Here is an 11,170-nt window from a genome sequence, read left to right as displayed (position 1 = left end):
AAAAAAAAGGAAAGGAAAATACCCTTACTATAAATGGTCATTTTTTGAATGAATGAATAAAGACGTAACTATATTTGGTCTTTTTTAAAGGTAAATAAATATTTGTTCACTAATTTGGCAGGGGGTGATCCTCCAAAAAGAACCCTAACTACAATGTGGCCCGCGACAAAGAGGTCAATATCCTTAAATTAGATATTGTGACTCTTGAAAGAAGCCATCCCTACAAAGAATGCGCAGGTGCATCTTTTTCATACTTTATTCATACACAGTATCTGCCAGAGCACAAACAACAGAGGAACAACAAGAAGTTTTGGGGTGGGCTAGCAAGAGGAACTCGGACGGACTCTCTTACAATGCAAAACTTTGGGGGAGAAATTGCAGATTATGCCAGATTAGGAAGGGAATGGAAACAATCGGGAGTTTTAGTTTTTTCAATTTCTTGTGAATTTCAACATGAGTTAAAGTAATACATTGATGTTCTAAGTGCTGGGCGATAAATATCACAATGTAATAGGTTTTGAATTAATTGATGAAAATTGTTATAATTATGATAGTTTTATTTGGAATTCAAAATAAACAGACCATATGAATATACTTAATGAATATATGAATAAATATGAACTTACCGGCTGCCTCTAATGGTGATAGAAATCCAATCCATGAAGTCAAACTAGACGGCTATCGCCGTCAATGGAAGTAAAACATGATCAGTTAATTACAGTGAAATTTAATTGATAAAAGTAATATTTTGAAATTGGATTGGAAGTACCAAATGTCTCATTCATTTCAATGTCTTAAAAATCTAATGTAATTTATTATTAATTTTATCTTTTTTGTGGAATACATACATATTTCAGACACAATTTGTATATTTTTAGTATAATTTTTATAGGTTTAAGGGGGTCTGGAACAAATGATCTCAATTTCATGTAACTTACTTGCTTCAGTAATATCGCCCAACACTAAATATACATAGTATACACTGTATATAATAAGTTAAAAAGAAAAAAAAGGTGATAAAATAACCAAATGACTCGATATCTGGTGTGACATTTCAGAGGAAAAGAATGAGATGTACAAAATAGAATCAACTCAAATGATGTAAAAGCCCTCCATTTTTCACATGTCCTCATTAAGTATGACAATTTTCAATTTCCTGTGACAGGAATATTCTCAATGTGAGACATGAAAACCTCTTTTTTTTTTGGTCCGCACAGGACAGCCGCAAAAATAGCGTTTGCAAGTAAATTCAGCTGAAATTTGGCAGTAGAATCATGATGAACCTACGTGACGGGTTTTTAACGCAATCAAGATGAGCGGCACTTTTTTTTTGGCACCGAAAAAGCCGACGGAAGCGATTTTTCGAGGCAACGAAAGCACATGATCCAGACGGAAAACGGCATGCTCCTTCCTTCCTTCCTTCCTTCCGCGGGGGAGGAATGACTGGTGATCATGCAGAGGTTTTTGACATGCTGACGTCACGCTTGGCCTCACGCGCATGCACACGCTTGCTTGCTGCGTTAAACATTTAAAGGGAGAGAGACTCCCTCTAGTGGCATGCAAAAGAAGTACACGTTGCTTCGTAGTTACCTTCAAAGCACCTTATTTTCCGCATTATAAGACGCACCCGAAAGACTCACTCAAAATCCAATAGTGCTTCTTACAATCTGATGCATCTTATATACGGATCAAAATTGCATGAGGCAGGGCAGCTCCACCTAGTGGATGCTTAACACAATCCCTCCCCCAACCACTATTTTTACCACGTGTACTGCACCATGTCGTACATGCTAGTTATGGAAACAGTTTAAAAATAGGTAGTAGTTTAATGAAGTTCAATGATGTCCTTTTCTAATCCGATGCGCCTTATAGTGCGGAAAATACGGGACATTCAAGTTGTAAGAACTGCGTTTTCATTTCATCTGAATTCATTGGCTATCATTGACAAACTAGTCGAATTCATTTGTTCAGTTAATCATCTTAAAATGAACTAAAAGTGTATGTCAATGTCAGCCAATGACTTAATTAACTGGTAGATGAGTTTGAATGTAATCACTTTTAAGCATGTAATTTTCTTCTATATTTAAGGACAGTGTTAATCGGGCGGAATTTTAATACAGTGGCCTCAAGATACGAGTTCGATTTGCTCTACGTCTATGCTTGTAACTCAAATTTCCACAAGATTTCATGGTTTTCAATGGCAGCGAATAAGTTAAATGAATGCCATATAAACATTTAAAAAGGTACACACTGTATTTTCACGTCATTCATAATTCTCGGTACTATAATTATGTTTCAAGTTTCAGTGCCATCACTAGAGGGAGTAAAGAGTCGAATTAAAATGTGACTGCGACGCCAAATCTCACCTCGGGGTTGTCGGAACATAGAAATCTTCAAAAAAGCACATTCAGTTCTTTGTATAAAACGCCTTTTTTTTCCAGACGGAAAATATATTTACACACGGGCTGACGACCGGAACAAAACACACAAAAAGGGTTTTTGAGCTTGATATGGAGAAGTACTGAATCCTAACACTCGAACCGGAATGAAAGCATGCAACAGCTCGTCTACTCGCCAGTCGGGGAATTTTCGCCCGCTCGGTTCGTGCTTTGGCACTTGTGCGTGCGACTTCCCTTGTTTTGCAACGGAGAAAATATACGTTCTGGTTGGATTGTCGAGAGGGGAAAGCGTGAGGGTCAAAGTCCTGGGAGGTCGTCCCCTACCATGGGTACGCTCCTCAATCATATCCGCACACAGTATACAGAAGTAATACCAAGATGTCTGAAGCGGAGGACGGCGTGAGAGTCGGGGAAGGCGGTTTTTGTACTCATACCACGCTATGCAGGGACGGGTGGGTGAACTGCGGGTTGATGTAAGAGAAGCCGGCAAACTCGCTCTGGTCGATGTTGGCGATCATCATCTGGTCGGGCGGCGTCAGCATGGGTTGTGTGCGCGTGAAGAATTTGTCAAAGTTTTCTGCTCCTTTGCCACACTGAAAGGAAACAAAAATTGGTTAAATAATGGGCGCCTCTTTTCATCCTCCAAGAATAAAAAGTATACAGATTTTAACCACATATGAACTACATATTCTAGAAATTACACTGCTCTGTGTTTCCATTTGTATTTCGAGACCAGGCTTTGTTTTGTAAAAAAAACAGATTGTTATAAACATAGTGAGCTGCCAGTGGGTTTCTCGCTTACGACTTTGGGCTTGAAAGGTGGCTGTATCTCCCTGTTAGCCAGGCGCTCCCAGTCAATGCGCCGGAAGAAGGCCTGCTCCCGGATGTCTCGCTCGCCTTCGGGCCCACAGCCGAGGCGCTTGGATGGGTGTTTGGTCATCAGCTGGCGGGAAGCAAAACAGCATTAAAAAAGATAAATAACCCCAACTTTTATGGGAAGTTTGGGTGTATATACCCCTTTGCAGATGGACACGGCTTCTTTGGACATAGACTTGGGGTAGGACACATTGTGCTCCATGATGGACTGGAAGAGTTCGTCCTCGTCCTCGCCGTCGAATGGCGGCTGCAGGAATTTAGGAATTATTTTTAACATTAGGCAATTAGGAAAGAAAAACTTATCAGTGTCACAGTAGAAAAAACGAGGCTAGGGCCTAACAGACTAATCAGTAATTTGATTGAACAACAACTATTTTGATAGTCAATTAATCATTCATTCATTCTTGCTTATCCTCACAAGGTTCGCATAAACGTAACATAAGAGTAAATATTTCATTGATTATTTTTTTCAAGTAAATGAGGCGATAAGATGACTTAGATGATAAATACACTATATAAAAAATGTTCCAACCTCAATGCCAGTATTGAAATGTATGTTCTGTTTAGCGTCTTTATCATTGAAACTAAATTATATGAAATGATCTTTTACCTGTCCTGCGAGCATTTCATACAAAAGAACTCCATACGCCCACCAGTCCACTGACTTTCCATATGGTTGGTACGCTATAATCTGCAAAAGGAGACAAGGGGTTAAACATAATACAAGAGGAAAAAAATCATGTCATCCATTAACTAGCAGCAGCTATTCAGTGACTTAAAAAAAAAAGGTGCTTCATCCAACTCTCCCATTCATGGCTGTGCCCGCATCACTCCCACGCATAGAGATGCAAGAGAAAAAAAAAAAAAAGAACAAAATTACCGTAAAAAAAAAAAAATCAATCCATAATGATATTTCAGTAGGGAGAAGAAGCTAACTTTGGAAAGTTATATAGCAATGAGGCTCCTGAAAATTTAAGTGACTCTGCATTCTCACCATGGACGCCTCACCTCAGGTGCAATGTAGTCGGGTGTGCCGCAGAAGGTACGCGTGGACATGCCTTCGTACATGTTCTCCTTGCACATGCCGAAATCAGCAATCTTGATGTGACCTTCCGAGTCCAGCATCACGTTGTCCAGTTTCAGATCTCTGTGTTCAAAGCAAGAAGCAAATTGCTTGTCTGTGTGACATTTCGTGCCATTTTTCCTCCTAATTTAGGGTTTGTTATCACTACAACATTCAAACCAACTCACACACCTGTAGATTATACCCTTCCGATGCAGGAAAAAGAGGCCAACGGCAATCTCGGCTGCGTAAAAGCTGTTGAGCAAAAGAAAAAGAATGAAAATATAACCAACGATTGAGCCTGATTGTGTTACACCTAGTAATTATTATTATTAATCAAAATGTATACAACAATTATGAATTGATATTTAACAGATCTGCCTGAAGTAGTGCTGTAACATAAAACTTTCCAATGTAATACAGTAGTGGAATAGGTATACATATTTTTGCATATATTGCCTTTTTGCCATATTTAAGAAATTGTTTTGATGGAATAAGGAAAAGTACACATATATTACTAGCCAGCACTAATCATCACAGTAAGAAAAACGCGTACACGGCCTGGGGCTCTTTGAACTTGCCCATACGCTGGATGTGATACATGAGGTCTCCTCCGTTGATGTACTCCATTACAAAGTAGAGACGATCCTGAACACAGAAAGTTGAAGTACATAAAATTCATCATGAAGCTGGAGAGTTAACTAGCTCTTAACTCAAATATGAATGAACAGAGTTCATTATTGCTCATCAGTGACAAACATATTGATTTGCATTTTATACACTGGTGGCCTGGTGAATGAGTGGTTAGAATGTCGGCCTCAGAGTGGGAGATCAGGGTTCAAATCCACCTATGTGGAGTTTGCATGTTCACCCCGGGCTTGCGTTGGTTTCCGGTTTCCTCCCACTATTTTTGAATTCATTATACAAAGTTAAGTATTGTAACTGTACATTAACTCATCGTTAGTTAATATGGATTATTTCATTAATAGGGCTGTACATATAAATCATAAAATGATCTAAATATTACTTGTGATTGAATGCAAGTAAAAATAATTAACCTCATATGGTTAAATGCAAATAAGATTTGTAACTACCTCATTTTGGAGAGCACATGAAGAGTTAGGCCAATTCAAATACTGCCTAACAACATTAAAAGTTAAAGGTGAACCTTTTACTTCTGGGAGTATTGGGAGTGGATGTAATTGTTATTCCCACTTACCAGCGTCTGGAAACAGGAGTGCAGCTGTGTTAAGAAGGGCGGTTTGTCCCTCTGCGCCAGCACCCTCTTCTCCACCATGGTACACTCCACGTCGTCGTCCTGGATGACCACGTCCTTCTTGAGGATCTTGATAGCATACAGTTCCTCGGTAGACTTCATCTCGGCCAGCATGACTTTGCCGAAGCTCCCTTTGCCCAGCAGCGCCAGGAAGTTGAAATCGCTCAGGCGCAGGCGTTCCCCGTTGCCCGACGGGAGGCTGAAGCGCCGGTGGTCCGATGGCGTTATGACTTTCTTGCCGTGCCCCATTTTTGCTTTCTGTAGTGAACAAAAGCACATGTGGACGGTGACATGCATCAACTTTACAAAGCAGAATGTATTATTATATGTAATATTAGGAAATTTACAACAACAACAAAATAAAACCTCACTAATAACATGGTAAAGTCCCTCCAAAAATTCTCAGCATAACAGTGTTTACTTGATGTCTCACGTGAAAAGGCAATTATTAATCATTAATTAATAATTTTAGACAATTAGTCATGTTAATCATAGAAAAATAGGCCTATGTGAATACATTATTTAAAGACATTACATTAAAACACGATGTAAATGTAATAGTATTTCAATTTTAAAATACTGGGTGTGAGACATTGATTACCAGGCATCAACCTAGGTGACTACTTACGATTCCAACTATTGCATTGTTTGTATTTTTATTGTAAAATTCATGCTCACAGAGACTATAGAGCTGGTGAAAGGAGTTCAGAGACAGCCAAGCACACATACAGTCGAGTACAGTCAGTGTGTCAGCGAGGCGGGGGCCGTGTTAGTGAATCATGTTCACTCGCGGACGCACAAACACAAACAATTGTGAGTACGCAGAAAGTCGGGAGCGTGAGAAATAAAGAAAGACAGGCAGGGTGGCTACCTTGATATAGTGGATATTTAACTGGCAGGCCTACGAGGGGGGAAAAAAAGAAACTGACTGGTTAGTTATTTAGATGGTCAAATTTGCTGAGTGTCAGAGTTCATTTTGTACATGTTGAAGTACGTATCGACAAATGCATCGAAGGATGAAAACTGTTACATTTGACTGCATCGCATGCTTGTTTCCAGGGCAACTGTGCTGTGTTGTATAAAGGTGCGGGCCTTTGACGAAAGCAAAAGCCAGGAGCCCGTCTTAGGAAGATGTAAGATGAAACAAAAAGAGTTGGTGTGTGTGGGGCTAATATTTCAATTGATGTTCAATTGTAATATTAATAACACTTGTTGATGATCTCTATCACTTTAAGGGTTGAAATGTATACATACAATCACCAAAATCTTTAAAAAATGCCTTGTTCTGACCTCAAACTTTTGCCGGAGCTCCAAGTCCACATCATCGACTTCTGGAATGGGCACGTTGTAGTACTCGCCCTCTTCTTGGTTCAGTAACTTGTACCTTAAAAAGACAAATCTTGTTATATATACTGGAAAAAACTTGTTGTCTGCAGTTCTTGACCAAAAAGAATGAAAGTCGAAAACACTGACCAACCACACGTGTGGGATTTAATCAACTCGGACACCCCGAATGACATGGAGCCCATAAAGTCATTCCTGGTGGTCCGGTCCCAGTCCCACACCTCAATGGAGAGACGACGGTCCTTGTCGGATACTTTCAGTTTACTGGGTGGCGCACATGAAAAAAATGAGGAAAGCAATTTTTCATGACCATAATGGACAAATGTGAGCAAGGTAAAAAGGGTATTGTGTTCAAGTGCAACTCACAAGGTGAAAGACTCGTTCCAGCATGGGTTCAGAGATGAACGGATGGTCCTAGTCTTCTGTTTGGTTTCATTCTTTGGGTCTGGAATGAGCTTTAGTTTGACATAAGGGTCCGATAAACCGTTGGGATCCATTGGAATCAGGTTTCTGGCTTCGCCCACTGGAAAAACAAAGAAGGATAAGGTAAAAAGATCTGCACAGATGGTGGCTTCTACCTTCAAAAAACACTCCATTTGGAAAGCGTGTGGCAGGACTTCAGTTAGCCTGTGAGACACAACACCAATTTTCAGATGAATGCCAGCTCACCTGACAAGATCCAAAAGAAGGGCTGTTTGGAAAAGTTACTTTCCAAAAGATAATAATGCTTGTAGTTGATTTTAACATGCACTAGGTGTATTTTCAGTAACAAAAGAAGTGACGTAAACTAAACATGTTGGGTTTAATTATGAATTTATTAAAAAAAAGGAGAAGATAAAATGGCTTTTACTACCTCAACTTTTAAAAGCAATCGTTAACAGTCCTTTTAATATCAAAACAAGGAGAAAACATTTGACGTCACCAGAAGATAACTCCACCTTTTTTTCATCAGAGTTAAAATGTGACATTTGCCGGTGTCATAACTGACAAACGGTCGCGCAAAGAAGACTGTTACATAGCAACAGCAATGGGATGGCAAAAGGGAGGGGAGGGAGGGCTTGCCACCTTCTTCACCATGGCGACAATACAAATGGCCAGACGGGATCTCTTCTTTTGAGATGAACAAAAAGGGCCAACAAATGGAATTTGGAAGGACAAACAAAGACAAATCACCCTATTATAATGGAGAGTTTATTTACACTTGACGCAAATGTCAAAAAAAAAACACCTCACAAAAATAGTGATTTCACTTTAGTCAATAGAACAAATGCAAAGTTATTTACACCCAACAGAGGGCAGAGTAGTCTACATAGGGATGCAATTTAACATCATCACAGATGTTTACTTTCCCTCAATCTATGTGACTCAACCACACATGCTTTTCCAATGCATCTCATAGAAATGCGATGACATAAGTCCCCCCGCACTCCAAATGAGGGAAGCCATGAAGCGTACATGCCAGTGAAGCGCGACGAGGATCCGAAAATGTTCAGCAGCCCGCGTTACCGTCCCGAGCGAGCATCACTCACTTCCATAGCAACGCCCTGGCAACTTTTGAAATCAAGTAAACAAACGCCCAATAGAGGAAAAAGTGCAAAAGATGAAAGAAATCTAAATAAAAAAAATACTGAACGCTTTCAAAGGGGTTATTCATTTAAATTCAGAGGCACAGCGATCCAATTTTTTTAAATGTTATTTTTAAAGTAAACTACAAATCTTCAAATCAATTAATTTTATGGTAAAACGATATGCAGTATCTTTAATACAAAACTGTTTTACTTGCACAGTCCTGGACTTTGCATATTTAAACACTGTCAACTGTCTTTTTTGGCGTTTAATCCAGTAAATGATTTACGTACCACGAGGTGAAGCCCATTTACTTTAAATAGTCTGCAGGTTTTTCTAGCTCAGAAGTTTTTACTGCTCACTCTTTCTCAAGGAGGCAACATAGAATAGAACACACGGACCTGGATAAAGGTTGGCAAGAAAGAAGCCTAAGAAAAGCACGAGTTGGTTAATGCGTTAAACACAACATCCATTTTTTTCATTGTTCTAAAAGTTACACACACAAAAGCATGAGCATTCCTATACATGTATTCCTTTGATTCCAATGTGACTTGAAGCATCCACCAAATTCACAGCTAAGATTTTATCCAAAGAGCATAATATAGAAGAAAAAAGCATTACTAGTATAACATAGTTGTACTACAAGGCGGTTGAGTTGAAAGTTGTTGTTTTCCTGACTAGTGAGGTCAAGTAGCATAAATAGTACATTGATATTCCGAAAATACAAGCTCAAAGGATTTGCCATAGGCATTCAACTAGTACTGTAAATGGTAAGAACAAACGCACACAATGAAAGTGTGATCAAGGACCTTCTCTACTCTCTGTTGTTGCTTAGATACGACAGGAGCTGCTCGCCTCCCCTCCACTGACGGCGTGTGCTCGTCGCCACCGTTGGAGGTTATAAGCGCTTTTGTTGCGTCCCTGTCCTTTTTGTGACTTATTCGTCAAAAGTTGCTAAAAAGCGAGAGCGGTGTGCACTTTATAGAGACTAAAACTTCATTGTGGAATTGTGTCCAACTATCTAACCAACACATTTAATGCAGTATGAGTGGTTAGTGTGTGTACCTCACAGTAGGAGACCTGGGATTTTACATGGAAAAAACAGTATTAGTATATATAATACTGCATATTGCATCTTGTATGAATAATATTGTAATATGTGATTGTTTGCAGTGATTTTATCTTAACATAAGTTTAATTTTTGGTGTTTGAAGTTAAAACTTAATACAAAATAATACTGTCGTACAAAAAAAAGTATCACACTATCAATTTTGGTATGTTTTGATGTCAGATGTCGTCTATACCAAACCTATATTCATATTTAGTATATGAAAAGGGTTAGGGTAGGTAATTATAACTATCAAACGCTAAAAAATAAAATAAAACAACCAATCACATTTGTTTTCCAAATAATTACATTTAATTTTTGGACCGTGTCACCATTTCATAGCATAATTAATTAGTGGATAGTTCCATACATAATTACAATACTCTATTAAAACCTTGTCTCCACTTGAGTTCAATATTTGCTCCCTATCCAAAACAAAAGAGGTCAACTGTGACACATAACCCGAATCTGTGGTTGGGCCCAATGCGTGCGCTGTAGCAGCGCAATCTCACGGAAGAGCTTTGAAATTCAAATGTGTTGTTGCATAACAATGCCATGTGCGAGTTAAGAATGTCTGATAATCTGGAGGGTAGAGAGGATAATGATGGTGAGGGGTTTGCCAGGCCAAAATATGAACAGGATACATCCCTGCTGTGCCGGTGAAACGAGAGAGTGCGCCATTCTGTGCAGAACGATGCGAGCATTTATACTGTCATCTTCATTGAGCATTTACAGAAAATATCAAAAACACTGACCTACGTTTGTAATCTAAATTTTAACATTTGTTTGAGAAATGTACAAAAATGCTGTATACAGTGCACTGGCTCTTTTCGACAACAGCAAATTTACAATATTATGATTAGTCAATGATAGGAACACTCATTACAACTAAATTCAGCCAGCAAAACATTTTGATTTTATCGGTATAGTGCATTAAAAATAGCAAGAATAAAATGCATATCTATGTTTTTGTTTGTGTCAATGGTGGATTAAGTCTCTACTGAGGTACCGACTCATCCCCCTCCATCACTGCTCGAGCCTGACAGTGTCGGTCGCTTCTTTCCCTACTGTGCTCCCAACCTGAGGCGTGCATGTCAGCCATAGGAAATCTCACCCCCACAAAACCATTGTGCCTGAACCTCAGATGCCCTTTAACTATGTGTGTTTGCAGGCCTGTTTTTGACACTTCAAAATAAAACATCTGCCGATGTCCTGAAGCTATTTATGTCACTTCTGGGAGGAAAGAGGACAACAAAATGGGGAAAAGCTTTCAGTAGCTATGGGACAGAAAATAGGTTGGAACCCACTGGGAATTGAACCCTCAATGTCAGAAATGCTGTTGTACTGATTGATGCATTAATTGATGATTTGATAACTGAATAAAAAATATCCCAAAATAACTTTTAAGAAAAAGAACTGGGGTCCACATATATTTGCTAATTTGAAAAGAGCTTAAACCTAAAAAGATGTGGAATATAATACTATATTATTAAATATGATGGCTTCCATTGAAGGCAATAATTGGTAGTGAACGATCA

General features: G+C 39.0%; 1 protein-coding gene across 1 annotated transcript in view; it reads right to left on the bottom strand.

Moving 5' to 3' along the window:
* Positions 1 to 240: 240 nt before the first annotated feature.
* The window catches only part of prkcab (protein kinase C, alpha, b), a 42,120-nt gene continuing 31,190 nt past the window's right edge, over positions 241 to 11,170 (bottom strand). The window contains exons 6-17 of the mRNA XM_077735132.1: positions 7,325 to 7,481; positions 7,088 to 7,222; positions 6,905 to 6,998; positions 6,486 to 6,515; positions 5,558 to 5,872; positions 4,895 to 4,986; positions 4,531 to 4,593; positions 4,284 to 4,422; positions 3,886 to 3,966; positions 3,415 to 3,522; positions 3,202 to 3,342; positions 241 to 2,992 (exon numbers count right to left, since the gene is read on the bottom strand). Coding sequence (XP_077591258.1) covers positions 2,828 to 2,992; positions 3,202 to 3,342; positions 3,415 to 3,522; positions 3,886 to 3,966; positions 4,284 to 4,422; positions 4,531 to 4,593; positions 4,895 to 4,986; positions 5,558 to 5,872; positions 6,486 to 6,515; positions 6,905 to 6,998; positions 7,088 to 7,222; positions 7,325 to 7,481 — 1,520 coding nt within the window. The 3' untranslated portion in view covers positions 241 to 2,827. The remainder of the gene's footprint in view (positions 2,993 to 3,201; positions 3,343 to 3,414; positions 3,523 to 3,885; positions 3,967 to 4,283; positions 4,423 to 4,530; positions 4,594 to 4,894; positions 4,987 to 5,557; positions 5,873 to 6,485; positions 6,516 to 6,904; positions 6,999 to 7,087; positions 7,223 to 7,324; positions 7,482 to 11,170) is intronic.

This window comes from Stigmatopora nigra, chromosome 15, assembly GCF_051989575.1.
Source record: "Stigmatopora nigra isolate UIUO_SnigA chromosome 15, RoL_Snig_1.1, whole genome shotgun sequence".
NCBI lineage: Eukaryota > Metazoa > Chordata > Actinopteri > Syngnathiformes > Syngnathidae > Stigmatopora > Stigmatopora nigra.
This window is presented reverse-complemented; position numbering and strand designations above follow the sequence as displayed.